Source organism: Egretta garzetta, unplaced genomic scaffold, assembly GCF_000687185.1.
Source record: "Egretta garzetta isolate BGI_Z169 unplaced genomic scaffold, ASM68718v1 scaffold36, whole genome shotgun sequence".
NCBI lineage: Eukaryota > Metazoa > Chordata > Aves > Pelecaniformes > Ardeidae > Egretta > Egretta garzetta.
Window position 1 is genome coordinate 737,142 of NW_009259975.1, and position 15,626 is coordinate 752,767.

General features: G+C 38.4%; 1 protein-coding gene across 1 annotated transcript in view; it reads left to right on the plus strand.

Annotated features, from left to right (window-relative positions):
• TCEA1 (transcription elongation factor A1) overlaps nucleotides 1-15,626 on the plus strand; it is a 33,887-nt gene that overhangs the window by 3,660 nt on the left and 14,601 nt on the right. The window contains exons 3-5 of the mRNA XM_035895880.1: nucleotides 6,130-6,192; nucleotides 11,531-11,636; nucleotides 12,001-12,090. Of these exons, the coding sequence (XP_035751773.1) occupies nucleotides 6,130-6,192; nucleotides 11,531-11,636; nucleotides 12,001-12,090 (259 nt within the window). The remainder of the gene's footprint in view (nucleotides 1-6,129; nucleotides 6,193-11,530; nucleotides 11,637-12,000; nucleotides 12,091-15,626) is intronic.

Consider the following 15,626-nt stretch of genomic DNA (forward strand, 5'->3'; position numbering starts at 1 on the left):
GGTGTGGGACGCCCCGTCAGCCAGGGGAGGACGCCCGCGGAGGCAGGCTGCTCCGGGCGGGCCGGGTTTGCTTCCAAGGAGGAGGGCTGCTGTCTCACCCGCGGCGTGCAAGCTAAAAGCGTGAGTGAGGAACCCTAAGCCTGCTGAGGCTGGGCGGCCAGGGTTGCGTGGGCAAACTTCTGAAGCGGATCGGGGACGTGAGCCACCTTTTGTTGTTGTTTTTAAACCTGAAACAAAGTACGAATGTAATTTTTACCACGTTTGTTAATTCAGGTAATTCTGCCTCAGAATAGAGATGGAATTCAGTTGGGTAGAAGTCAGTTAGTGAGGAACCCTAAGCCTGCTGAGGCTGGGCGGCCAGGGTTGCGTGGGCAAACTTCTGAAGCGGATCGGGGACGTGAGCCACCTTTTGTTGTTGTTTTTAAACCTGAAACAAAGTACGAATGTAATTTTTACCACGTTTGTTAATTCAGGTAATTCTGCCTCAGAATAGAGATGGAATTCAGTTGGGTAGAAGTCAGTTAGCTTACTTCACATGTTATTCTCATGTAAGTTTATACCATCCCTACAAAACGTCAAAATAAGTAAAATCAAAGTGTGTGGCAACTGCCACATACCTGATTATGATTGCACATAAAACAGTATACAAATAAATTATAAGCTCCCTTTACCACTTCTGTATCAGGTGGGCATATTGTTACTCTCTTGTAACTTGTGTATTTGGGATTGCTGCTCTTCCTACAAACTGTTATTTTAGTACTTAAAATTTTTCTGTGTGTTATGATAGTGCATTAAATGCTCAATATCAGTGATAATTCAGAACTGAGCTATATGGAATTTTAGTTTATAGAAGTCTTGGTGCAGCAGATTTTTTTTTTGTTGTTTGCTGTTTAAGATAATGGAAATTATGAATAACATTTTAAAGTAAGATTTGCATATTTATAGACTATGCTGATTGTATAAAACCAAGGAAAGCTGGTCCAGAATCCAAACAAATTCATTGCAAGTACACACAGGCCATGCTTTGTTGTGTTTCGGAATCCTTGATGTCCCATAGTACTGTATGGTTTAGCCCTGATACATTTGAACCCTGGAATGGTACAGTGTGGAAACAGGAGCCTCGCCTAGTGGAAAAAAATTTTTACAACCAGTGTTTATTCACTTGATTAATTTTATCATTTTTGTCCCCTCCCTCTTTATTTCTATTCCTCATGCTTTTTCAGCACAAAAGATTTCAGTCTCACTTTCCTGACTCCAAAATTGGAGTCGTGGTTCCTTCCTATGAGGTGTTGAAAAGATGAAAACATACCAACTCTAAAATATTTCAGTATTGTGGCAGTGAGAATGATGAAGTGCAGTTAATTCAATTTTTTTGGAAGAACTTCTGACAATAGAAGGAAAATGTCAGTTCCCAGGTAATATGGGAATGACTGTTGACGCTGGGGAGCATCACTGCAGCGAAACCAGAGATGTTCCTGGTGACTACAGTGTATTTCTCTGTGATCTGGGAGGCTTGGGAGTTTGGATGTAATTCCTAGCAGCAGCTGAGGACGCGTATTCACGCTCTTGGCGTGTGTAAGATAATTAACTTTCAGGGCTCTAGGGAGCAGCACAATGTCCTTACTGGGGTCAGCGTGGGTCTGATGTGCACCCAGCACACACAGCTGGGTGGGGGCCAGCGGCTGGGCCATCATCTTCACCCCTGTCCCAGGAGCGAGAGCACGGGCAGCACCAGAAGTGGTTGCGCTTTTGAACTTTGCTGGAACAGAGCTCATTCGTTGCAGCTCCATATCACACACAAGTGGCTCTGTTGTGAGTTTGATGCTGTCTTAAAAACCTTCTAAGGCAGAGGACTTGAGCTGCGTCTGCGGCTGATAGTGGAGATAGGACAGTTTATCCACAGCACATGTGTATACTGTGATAAAAACCCTTAGCTGTATGATAGGAGAGGAAGTACATCAGTATTTAACCCAGGAGGTGTCTCTGTGTTTTTCTTGTCAGTCTCTGTCATTTGTAGAGGTATTTGTTCTTCAGTTGCCCGGTGTGATTTTTTTGTGGTTTAACCCATCAGGCAGCTGATCACACAGCTGCTCCCTCGCTCCCCTCCCCCCCTCAGTGAGAGGGGGGAGAGAATCAGAAAAAAAGTAAAACGTGTGGGTTGAGATAAAGACAGTTTAATAAAACAGCAGAGGATAATAATAATAATAATGATAAAAGAGTATGCAAAACAAGTGATGCACAATGTAATTGCTTACCACCCACTGACCGATGCCCAGCCCGTCCCCAAGCAAGGGTTGCTGCTCCCTGGCCAACTCCTCCCAGTTTCTGTACTGAGCATGATGTTATATGGTCTGGAATAGCCCTTTGGCCAGTTGGGGTCAGCTGTCCTGGCTGTGCCCCCTCCCAGCTTCTTGTGCCCCTGGCAGAGCAGGGGAAGCTGAAAAGTCCTTGACTTAGTGTAAGCCCTGCTTAGCAACAACTAAACCAGTGGTGTGTTATCAACATTCTTCTAGTACTGAATCCAAAACACAGCACTATGCCAGCTATTAGGAAGAAAATTAACTCTGTCCCAGCCAAAACCAGGACAATTTCCTACCTAATCCCACCCTGCAGTTAAAATGCTAACTTTAGCAAAATTAAGATCATTTCTATGAAGAGGTACTTCATTGTCTCACAAATATGAAGCATTCATACTTAAGTACCCACTGGATAATGGATGTTCCTGACAACCTCTTCTATTCGTTTTTCCATTTTTACTCAAGGAGAACAGGTATTTGGTGTATGTCTTTGAGTGAGAATGATTTGATAATACCCATCAATAAAAGAAAAAAAAAAAAGCTTTGGTATTTTTCACTCTGAAGTTGTCAAGACTCAGATGGCAAGACATGCTTCATCTCTTATACAAAAAGTGACGCTGTGACTTGTGGCGACGTGCTGTTTGGCATTTCTTTTGATGAGTTGAAAAGGCAGTCGGTGTAGACACCCTTCCTGAGTCAGACTCTTGGTGATTTGCCTTGACTAAGGATTTAATTGTAGCTGAGCAGATTTCATAACTATTTTAGCGGAGTGGTATATGCAGTTCTTTTGTTTTGAAGGACAAAATAATAATGCAATATTGTATTTAATACACTGTGAGATACATATGTCTGCTGTTACTCCAAGTACCAGTTGTGTGCTTGAGATAGATATTACTCCTCCTTCAGAATAACTATGATTGGATTAGAACACGTGTAGTTGCCTTCCTTATAGCTTTTGTTGTACTTAAGTGCACTTTTTCACTAAGCTGCTGTAATGAGTAGGTATGAAAAATAAGGTTGCGCCCATGGATTAAAAAAAATAAAAACTGGTTGCGTAAGTTTAGAGAAGAAAATGTAAAATTGCCCATGTTATGAAATTTTTGCTCCCTTAAGTAGAAAAGAATTATAACTGGATAGCTCTGCTGTCTTCAGAAACGTACTCTGTTTTCTGTTGCCTGAAGCATAGCTTTAAAATAGGAATATAGAACGTCATTCTGGTGTTATGATCTGATCAACTGAGAGAAGCATACTGGAAGCCAACCAGCCTAGTGGAATGGGACATTGCCTTTCATGTTCCACAGAAGTATTGAAATGCCTTTAAAAGAAGATTTATAATAATGTTCTTAATGGTTGGGGATTTTTAAGCAGAGAAGTCTTACATTAGAAAAATATTAATTACAAGTTTTACTGTGCAACTTCCACTCTGGTTTTGAGGAAAAGGGGGCACTTGATTTTATGCTAAGAAAAGTGGTTATGAAAAAGTGTTGAGTTGATGAGGCTGTATTTCTAAGACGAGATGAAGAGAGTGCTACTTTGCATTACAGTATCATTGTTACGCTGAAATTGCAGACTACAATAACCTGTGTTTGTTTTGAAATCCCATACTGTGTACTGTTTGCTAATTTGGTTTGGAGGTAAGTGTTACCGGGTTATATTTCTTTGAAATCCCATACTGTGTACTGTTTGCTAATAACTTACTTGGTTTGGAGGTAAGTGTTACCGGGTTATATTTTTGATAATGGCACGTTGACTTTTGTAATTCGTTTTGTTTCAGCTAAGAAAATGTTCTTGAATTTGATTTTGTTTTGTAGCAGTGAAGAGAGTTAACTTGCTTTACTTGGATCTATTTTGTGCAGAAGAAACCGTGCTTATGGCTGTTAAGAGAAGGAAATGGTTTAGTATGCTAACTCAATTTAGCACCTGAAAACAGCATGACATTTCCCAGTGTTGCATCATTGCTGCTAAAATTCTGTGGTTAAAACTGGAGAAGTTTTGTGTATCACAAATAAAAGCTAAATAAGACTTTTTAATATGATGGCAAAATAGTAAAACTTCAGTTTTACAAGTGAATTGGGTTTTTGTAAGGTGGGACATAGTGAAATGTTTGTTTTTAGAGGCTTCTTTGCTGTCAGATATATTTAAAAAACAGAGGTTATAGCATATATTTGAAAGCGTTCAAAGCTGTGCCTGCTTGGATGTGACACAAGTTCCACTTTCATCTTCCTCAGCCTCTTGGTGGTTATTTTATGTGCTATCTTTAGTGGTTAAATCGTAAGACCTGCAGATGCACCAGGAGAAGAGGAGAGTTTCCTTGCAACAGGTGTCATATTAGAAGTTGATTAGGGAGAATTTAAAAATGAAGGCAAACAAAAGGCGTATTAAAGTAAGCAAAATAGGATGAGTTGAGAGAGAGGCAAGGAAAGAGAAAGGAATCAAATTCCAAAGACCTGCAAGATGGAGATTTTGTGGGGTTTATTTCCAAACCTCATGCATTAAAAAAAAAGTGGGGGGAGGGGGAGGGGGGGAAGGCAATGGGGTTAGCCTGGGTAGAGTGGCCTCTTGTATGCAAAGGCGGTTGCCTTCTGGCTGTTCATAGCTCACAGGTTCAGAACCATATGCACTTCAGTAACAGCAAAATCATCTCAACCTTTAGGAAGTTGCTGTAGTGTGACAACCTGTGTACACAGGAAGAAGTGGATGGTACAGAGCTTTACTTAAGTAGAGGTGGTAAATCATCAAGGATGTAGAGGTTGAAGTAAACTATGGAGCTCACATTTGTGAAAACTTTTTTTTTTTTTTTTTGAAGTAAGGCCAACATAGCCAAAGAATGAGTTGTTAGTCAGGGTAGCTGTGTGTACAGTTTATTAATGCTTAGCAGTACAATCTCTGAAATTAACTCATCTGTCTAGAAAGTTGCTGCTTACAAAGTTTGTACCTTTCCTTATAGTCTTAGCAGGGGAAAAGGAAAAAAGAAGAACCCATGACAGCTGAATAATAAACAAGCGCATTAGCTCAGATGTTGCAGCACATTAGGATGGGCTCTGGCTTCTAGTTTGGAACATGTTGATGCTTGGCCAGTTTGGTATGGGCTGAAGAGTGTTGTCTGCACTAGCCTGTGCAGCCTAAACCATGTGTATCATTGAACTAATATTTAAACTTAATAGGGCAAGTCTTGCTGAACTTTTTTTATTTGGGCATTTGCTGGTAGACACACTCAACAAAGTTGTCTTTTTCTACTAGGGAACCTATAGCTGTGTCCTAGTAATACAGTGTAATCTGCTCACGGTTTTTAAACCAGTAAACTTTTCTGGCTGTACCACACCACTGCAAATACAGTTAAGAATGTTGGGTGTATATATTTTATATATATAGTTATATGTGCATATATATATCCATATGTATTATTGATGGACTATGCAGAGCTTCTCAACTCCAAGTTCTTGAGTTAAAACAGCTGAGGTTGTTCTGAACTGAAAATTGCTGTTGTTGTCTGGCTTGTTTCTGATGCTGTTAAGTGAGCCCTTGAGGCTGTTTTCTTGAGGATGTATGTTGGTTAAGTAGTAACTGACAAAATGCTTTAATTGACATTTGAATTATAAGGGATAAAACTACTTTAGTCTTTGAGTGAATACTTTGATTTATGAGTTAAGGCCTGTTAATGCTTAGAGTTTGTGAAGCAGAACACTCCTTGCCCTAGAGTTGTTCTGTGGATAAGTTAGGAACTGATGGCTTGAATCCAGTCTGGAACCTTGAAGGTAGATGAGGGTATGTACTACATTTAAAGTATCTGATTGCTACTAAATTGACTTATTTTTTCCTTTCTTTTTTGCAGGCTGGAGCTCTTGATTTACTGAAGGAGCTTAAAAATATTCCCATGACCCTTGAGTTGTTACAGGTATGATTTTCTTATTGTTGTTATGTTGCAAATATTAACTCCATAATGATGAAGGTGAAGACAGCAAATTTGGAAGAAGGTTGCATTATTAAAGTAGATACTTACATAGAAACTCCTTGGAAGAATCAGTGTTGTTACAGGATAACTAGTCTTATTTCACCCTGATTTAGGGCACTTACCTTAATTGTTTTCTTCCAGTAGCAAGCTCTTAAAGCTTATCTTTCTGTTTAATATGAAAATAGTGAATTTTGTCATAGACAAAGGGGAAGAACTGCTTATAACCTTACCCTACGTATAATCTTAGGTTCTTACTAACACAAATGTGATGTGTTTCCTTCCTTCTGAAGGAGAACGCACCCGATTACAGCTGATACCTTCTTTTCTTATGTAGTTAGTTCTGGTTTTGGATTGTAAGTGAGGAAAAACATAGTTCATATCTTCAGGCAAGTTGTATTTGACCATTTCCCTTTTTTTTTTTTTTTTTTGTTTTTTTTTTTTTTTTTTCAAATAAAAAGGATTAAAATGGAATCCTTTCCAGCAGTTTTTTTTTGGGTTTTTTTTGGTTGGGGTTTTTTTTTTTTTTTGTTGTTGTTTTTTTTTTGTTTTGTTTTGTTTCCCACATAACTCTGGGTAGTGTATTTCTTAAGGTAACTATACTACTATTACTACTACTCCCCTTTTACTCCCCCGGGCGGGAGTGATGGTGTGGTACAATCTCTCTCACTTGCATGCATACTCTCTCTAATCTTGCTTATATCTACATCTCTAATGTAGTAATTTATATATTATTTATAAATTCTTTCAAAAAGTAACTCAGTGAACTTTATTTGCATGTCAAGTTTCAGAGTTTGTCATGTAGTTCATCAATGAACAACTTCTGTTCCAAAGTAACTAGTTATTTCCTATCTCTTTGAAAGTTTTCAAATGGCAGAGGTAAATGTTAAGACCTGATTTGCTGTGGGTAGCCACTTAAATTGGAAGAGACTGAAAAGTAATTTTTTTCAAAGTGACAGTTAATGGTCACAGATACAGAATTAGCTATAAAATTCAAATCTTAAGTGTGAGTAGCAATGTCATTCTTGACATATGTATCCTGTGTATTTGCAGAATGTGCTTAGTACGTTATTACTAATGCTGTTTGTGACAGAAAATAGGAATTTGAAAGTGTCACCTTCATGCATGAATAAGCATGGCTGCTATGATGCTGCAACCTTCTCCCCCATGTCCTGCCTCCTTCCTTAAAAAAACCCCAAAACAACACCCCACTGAAAAAAACCACCCCTCAAGCCCCCCACAAAACAACAACAAAACCTGGGAAAAAAACCTGTTAACCTGATTCCTTTGAGTTTCTTTGTCCAGGTCTTAATACAAAGTATTTGTGTAATACTGTTTTTTGCCTTTGGAATGAAAAAATATCTCTGCAAGTGCTCTGGATATTCTGTAAATGCTGCTGTGCCAACCTGTTCTGCTTAGTGTGAAGAATGAGACTAGAAGGAGAAGCTTTACAGAGAGCTTTTCTACTCTTGAACCGTGAGGATCTGAAGAATGTACAAGTAGATAACTTACACTTTTTTTAGTTGCAATGAAAACCTTTGTAATGTTATCAACAGAGGAGGACTCTTAGTCTTGCTAAGTGCAAACAAACTCAACTTGTCTGCCTTTTAGGGCACTTGTGTGACCCTGACTTAATTTATACAGGGTTGCGTATTAATTCTGTCCAGTTTGCTATCCTATTTGAAAGAAGCTTGCTTGTTCTCATCCATATGACAGAAGCTAGTTTTTAGAGTGAAAATAATATTTGCAGTAAAAGATTGTTTTTAATCTGTGTTGGGGCGGGCACCATATGAGTTTGTAAAGAAGTTTCTCTGTATTATAGTAGTTCTAAAGGGATCAGGTATTTTAGCGTACTCTTGTGTAGTAGATTGACTGCAGCTTAGTTAAGAAGTTTTTCTTAAGTATCCACTGCTGTATTATTCAGAACAGTTCCACTGCATAAGATTGCATTTAGCAACATGTTTAGACTCAACTTAACATTATTTATGTTGAGAGTTTCATGAATATGTAAAGTCTGCCATAAATTTTCTGTTAGTCTCCCAAATTGGCTCAATCAGTGGAGGGCCCAGAGCAACAGTTGAAATGCAGAGTAATCATATGCTTCGTTCTGGTAGTGGATCCTGAGTGTGCTGATGTCAAGAAGGGTGATGATCATGAGAAAGTGAGCACTAACTTCCTCTGTGTAGGCTGAGGTATCTATTGATGCATTTGAACTAATGAAATGCAGGATGCAAGTGAAAAGCTTATTTCCACACCCATTTTTAAGCAGTTTTGAAAGCTGGCTACATTGAGAAAAGCACTGCTAGCAGATGTGATAGTTTCATTATTCCTGTGTGTTAAGAGAAGTGACTTTATTTCCGCTAACGTGACCGTTGCTTCAGTCTGAGCTGGTCATGTCCTCTGAGCAATTTACAGGTATGTAGAATAGGAAGGTGCACATCAGTAGTCTGGACTTCTGCTTGTATCTTGTGTCTTTCTCTGACTTTTGTCACAGAAAACTGAAGTGGTTACAGACAATAATAGAACTGAGTCATATCTAATGAGTTTTGGGTAAGCAAGCTGATCCTTGCTCAGCTAGGCAAGGAGCCAGTAGCTGTCCTCACACATGATTTGTCCAGTGGTCAGAATTGCAAATCTGTTTTGCAGCCACACAGTATTAAAGGCGTCATGTCCCTGGTGCCAGCTGTGCGCAGCTAAACAGTGAGTGAGACAGACAGTCTTTATTTTAACAAACAGGTTTTGCTGGATATTACACACGCGTATGCAGAACTAGGCTGCCATGTACAGTCCTTCTTGCCAGTTCATTGGCGAGCTGGGGAGACCTGGGAACCTGGAGGTGGTTATTCTTCAGGGGTTGATTTGGCTCTGTTTTGGTCCAGGTGCTCACCAAGTCTCTATGCTCATACTCTCTTACAATTTAAAGTTGGTAACACCTCTGCTTGCCTCAGTGGTTGCTTTTCTTCCCCAGGCTCCCCCCAGGTTCCTTAAGGCTCTCTCATTTGATCTGGTTTAGAGAAGAGCAGCTGCCACCATATGCTTTGTTTTGGGTTCAGTCGTAGGTTACCTATGCTAACTCTTGCTCGTACCAAGTGAAGGCTGCTTGGCCTACAGCTTGAATGCTTCAGGGGTGGAAACAGCTGTCTTACGCTCTCTCTGAGCCTCTTTACTCTCAGAAAGCAGATGAAAAGTGCTCTAGAATTTGAAGTTCCATTTGAAGTTACATTGAAGATGCATTTTGGACAGGGTGAGGAAGGTTTTCGTATACTTACAAACTGGCACAGACATAAAGGGATTCTGCAGGTTAGACTGGGCTAGGCAAAAATACCGGAGTTTTCCACTTAAAATGGTTCTCACAAGAACAGCTCCACAGGCTGGAGACTGAAGAAATGTTAAATGCTGACAGCTTGTTTGTCACTGAAGCAGAGTCATTTTGATAATATAATACTGATCTTTTGTGATTACCTGTGTCAGTTTGCAGGCAAATAAGTTAGTAGATCATTCCTTCCCTTCACTTTAGGACAGGCCAGATCAAGCACTCTATAAAACCAAACAAATGAATGATCTTTATGCACTGTCTCAGGAAAGCCGGCAGTTTAGACAGTCACCATAGTCTCTTTCTCTTGTGTGATCAGAGGAAGTTGATTTATCCAGTCAATTTTGAGTTTTGCTTGAGTTTCTGTGTTTTACTTCCCTAAGTCTGTAAATTGGTGTGTTTTCTTTTTGCTGACAAAAGTAGGCTGTGGCTGTGCCCAGTTATCAGTGCAGAGTTGCCTTTTTTTTTGTAGATACATTTTTCTCATTCAGGTATCATGAGTATTTTATGGAGTTCCAAGCACATGTTATTCTTTATTGTCTGAACATAATGTCCAGAGTATGTGCTTAACATGTCAGGAGAGTTGGCCAGTACTGTTAGTCTGAGTGAGCAGAGTCCATCTTGAAATACTTTAGTTGCAGGTGAGTAACCATCTGTTTTCTTTAATTCAAGATACGTGTTTAAAGCTCATGCTCAGACCTGAGCTTATCTGATGTGTTTCCTTTGCTGAAATAGCTACTGAATACGTCAGTACATTTCCAGTCATTTAGCACATCCATGGTGCCCCAAAAAGTGTTGTGTGGGTTGTAAGGAGTAATTTACAGGAACAAATCATTTCCATTTTTAGCGAGCCAGAAAGATTTAGATTTCCTTTAAAGGAGAAGGAAATTTATGATGAACTGCTGCAAAAGTAAGTAGAATAATTTATATTTAGGGTATCCTGTAAAAAGTAAATGCAGCAAAACCGAGCATCTTAAGAACAATTTAAAGAATTTAGTCATCAATCAAAATACAGAATGTTAATAAAATACTTACTTGTATTGTTAAATACTTTTCTCATCTCATGAAATTAAAAGTGTGGAAATGTTCTACTTGTTAGATTAACACGTTAATCAGAAGTCTTCTAAAATGAAACTTTTATTGCTGTAGAACTAAATTTGTGTCCTCATCTTAGGAGTCTTAAAAGGATCGCATTGTAAATTCATTTCACTCTGTAGGTGGCAGTAGTGCCAAAGGTTTAAAGGCTGTCACTGTCTTGGCCTTTTCAGAGGGGTAGGCTAGTCTTGCTGTTTCTATCTAAAAGCAGAACCCTCTGTGCTTAAGATTTTAAAGAATTTCAGTACTGCCAAAATTATTGGGAATCTAAAACGTGGTCGCTCCCAACTGATACTACAGCTTCTTCCACAACCGCTAAATGGGAATTCTAAGAGTACGAAGTCACTGAAGCAGCTGTCAAGCTTCTGATCATGCCGAAATATAAATACAGTCACCGCTTCACAGAAAAATAAGGTTTTGAGGCTAGAACCTTTGCTAAACATTTTATAAAACATTAAGATGTATATGTGATTTTTGCATTCTTAGATGTTTTGAATGTCATACTTAGTTTAGATAAGTAGTTCTGCAGAGATTTTCGAAATGGTTTGGGAGCAAAAATCTTCTGATTGACTCCCCTTAATCCTCCTGCCTCACTTCCCCCAGCCACGAACTTCTGTGATGGAAACAAATGGTAGTACTGTCGTATTTCTCTTTAAAATATCCATGTTGTCAAAATAAGTTTTGCAAAGGCTTGCAACATTTCATCCTGATATTGTTTAAAAAAAAAAAAAAGAAAAAGAAAGAAAACACAAAACCAAAAACAAAGGAAAAAAGATACTTTTAAGAAATGATGTCAAAATACAACTTTTTATATCTTTACTAGTTAAATTATCTTCATGTCACCTTTTACAGTGTTTATTTTTATTTCTCTTGCAGTCTACCAGAATTGGAATGTCAGTGAATGCGATACGCAAGCAAAGCACAGATGAAGAAGTTACATCGTTAGCAAAGTCTCTTATCAAGTCTTGGAAGAAACTGTTAGGTATGGTGACACAAACTTCTTTTTCCTTGCTCTTGCATGTTTTAAGTGTGTGCAGTCTTGATGCAAAATCTTGACACTGCCTTGCTTTAGATATATTTGTGCTCCTGTGTAAGTATTGAAACTTTCTGCACTGATGTAGTTGTTTTTTTACTCTTTGACTATCACCAGTGCATTACTGTGAAAGTGTATTCAGAGGAAAAAGTTAATATATTTTTATTGGGTCTGGCAAGCAGTAGGAAGTCAGCTTCTGTGACATGACTCATTTCTGAAGTCTCGTTGCCTGCTGTTGAGCTAGAGTGACTGTACTGCAGTACTAAGCACTAACGAACCTGTTCTTGACTATTTCCTTTGTCAAATATAACAGGTACTCTGAAGAACTTGTGCAAAATCTCATATGAGAATGTGGAGGCTTTGAAGTTTGGTTATAAAATGATTGGTGAAGAGAAAAAAACCGGTAAAAAATTGACGTTAAAAATCTGTTAGAACTTACAGGTAGTGAGAAATAGATCTGTGCTTTCTGAACCCTTCATATTTTTAAACAACTTACTAATTAGTGAGTTAATACTTTTTGTTTAATTTCCCTTAAAGCAATGAACACAGTTAATGAATCCTTTCCGTTAGCGGGGTTTTGTGCAAGGGTGTTTTGTAGTACTTAATTTTAATGCATTTGAAAACACTCAAATCTCAAACTGTGTCCAGATATTTTTGTTCATACGCTGTGCTGTACTCTGTTTCTTTGTATCCAATTTTAGGTAAACTAAGGCTTAGGAAGCTTAAAATTTTGAAATAGAAAACAGTGTAAGTTATTTTCTACTGATTTAGATATTTACCATTCTGTTTAGAAAAATATACTAAACACCAGGAGGTGTTAGTCCCCTGCCATTTGAAATCAGCGTAATTTTTATCAGCTATGAAGTATCAGATACTTTATTATTCTCTTGTAAATGGTGTAGAAATGACTTTGTATCCATCTGACAGTATATGTATGTAGAAATGGGCAATTTGTGACAGCTTTCAACTTCTAGTAAGAAGCGACAACCTCTACAGCAGAAATTTTTTTTAACCTACCTTTAGAAAGTTAGGTAATACTAAATAGGTTAGTTTTAGTAATTGAATTTAGAGAATACTAGATATGCTGATAAAATACTTTTAAAATCTTTATAATTACATTTATTATAAATGAAATGCATACTTTATGAAGGCTCTGATCAGAGTTCACTGGTAAATAATGGAAATTATGTACTTTTTATGTTTAAATTTGCACTTAGAACTTGACATCCAACTGTATCATATCCAGTGCATAAAAGTGGTAAGATACATAAGTGGAGAAATGGACGTGCCTTTAACTGGAGTTACTCTAAAGACTTCTAAAAGCAGCAGCTGGATGAGTGACCTAGGTCTCAAGTTACTAATTTAAGCTTTAAAAAAAAGCCCTGACAAAATTTAGTTTTGTTTTTTCTCTGAAGTTCAATTTTTTTGATACTGCAATTTAGTTTAGGCAGCAAAGTAGAGGAATACTCTTTTTTTTCCCCCCAGAGTTCTCAGCTTTTGGGAGCGCCCTTGGATACTGCTTTTGGGTATCGCTGTCCTTTGAGGAAAGGAATCGCTATTTATTTATTGAGACAGTAAAAGTACTCTTCTGTCTCCTTTTTTTGTTTTAAGCACAGTATCTTAAGTCAAACTTGCCTTAATATTTTGTCACTTGTAGCTGACTGATCTTTAAGCATTCAAACACTGTGAAACACGGGGAGTACTGTTCCTGCCTGAGGACCAGAGGGTTTTCATGCTGTAGAAGTCTGGAAGAAGCCTGTGGGGCCTGGTGGTCACGGCAGGTCACCTGGGTGTAGACTGCTGCTGAAAGGGTTGGTCCTGGCTTCCCTTCTGCACAGGTGCCTCCTTGCTCCCTCCTGCCAGCAGTGCTCAAGCGGCCATCTAGGAGACCAGAGCTGGGAACCGACCAGTTGGAAACCAATTGTTCCGTTCATTTCTTCTGGCTTAGATTTCAACTGTATCAGTTTCTTGATCCAGCCTGTTTGCAGCTACTGTTTCCTGCACAGGGATTGCGGCAGTAACATACAGCTGGGGAAAGCTGGACGTTCCCCTTTTGATGGCTTGCCACATTCAGATTGTTTTAAGAGAGTTGGGAGACTCTACCGAAGGCTGCTTCCATCAGGTGAAGTCAAACATGTGAGGAACTGGAAAGTAAAGAGCAAATACTTAATATTAATCTGAGCTAAATACTTTCTTCTTGAGGCAGTGGGTACGTGACCTTTGTTCATGCTCTAATTTTTGTTACAGGGCAGATACTATTGCGTGTACCTTATTGTGCCAGGTCTACTACAGTTTTGGTTGTGCACTTAATTACATAAAATCAAATTATTCCTGCAAATACAGCACTGCTTGTATTCAAAACTTATGTAGTTAAATTTTGCTTGATCATAATGTAGACCATATAATAAAGCGTAATCGGGCAAATGTTTCACACCTCGTTTCACATTTCATTAGAACTTAAAATCTTGTGACTGTGGGAGATAGTGTATCTGGGCTGTGCAAAGTATGGGTGGGTATCTTACAAAGTACTCTTATTCTGTTTTATCATTAGTTTTGACTTTCTCAGAAGAATACGAAATACCGTATGTTGAGCTGCTTGAGAAATCAGTTTCGATTATGCTGTTTATAGTGCATGTAAAATGGTATGGATCAAAGATGGCAGCAGAAGCGGACAGCTGTTAATCGTACCAAGCATTGTACTCAGAGATCTGAAGTCTTTGTGAGTTATTTTTATAAATGACATTTTGAATTTAGGCAAGAATTGTTGATGGTTCAGGCTGCATGTACTAAGTTGAATGCTATTGGAACTTAAGTTTTAAGAATGCATGGGAAGCATGAGAAGAAATCAAAGGTTGTGAATCACCAGATGTTTATGGCTTGACCAGGGCCATGCCAGGTTACCCAGGGTTTTTTAAGGGGGTCGGAAGCTGCCCAGCAGAGGGCTTGCAAGGGTTTTCTGAAGTGACTCACTGAGTGAGGTACGGGGGAAGATTGCTTTCAGATGTTGCTGTGAGAACGTTAAACCACATAGCTGAGTTGGTCCCAATTTACATAAAGAAGCAAATTCTGCTCTCAGAATACTGTTTGGTTATAAACCAGGATTTGTAAATAATGATTGTTTTGCCAAGGAGCTGAGTACATAGGGTGTGCTATGCAGATAATGTATGCATACCCATTTAGGTTATGAGGAATGTTCCTTTATATTAAGAAACAATGACAAAAAATTCTTTAAGGAATTTAACGTTCTTCATCATAAATAATTACTTACTGAACTCTGAGAGTATACAGTGAAAAAGAATGTCCAGACCTCTAAGTAAACTTAACTCTAGTCTAAAGTTTATGTGCTGAACTGGAAGTGCAGAATGATTGGACAGTATTCTTACCACTAAGAGCAAGTGTGATCATCTGTTGCCAGTAATAAAAACTAAAAATGGGGCCACAAACATTTTGAAATGCCTATTTCAAAAAAGTGCATGCCTGAGTAGTTTTATTTTAAATGAATGTTTAAGTGCTTAATGTTGTCAAGAGAAGATAACACCAGCCAGACTTCACAGACGTGTTTTATTCTGATTGCTTTGCTCTTATAATCCTTTGTTATTTCGAACCTGAGTTTGATTCTGCTGGAGCAAGCTGGTACAGTCTAGGACTATCTCACAGGTATGTTGATGCTGTCATTAGGTAGAGTTGTTCAAGGATATCTACTAACCTGCTGGCTGTGCTCAGAAAAATTGTTATTGACAAAATAAGTTCCTAAATTACAGTCTAATAGTGTTTAAGAGTATTGTTTACTATTGATAAGAAGAGTACATGTCTTGATATCTTATAAAGTAGAATCGAGTGCAGAAATAATTTCGATAGTTTCATTTCCATATCAAGTATGAGCTGTGGAAATAACCTCCTGTCAAATGTATATTTGAAACTGTTCCATTTACAATTAGT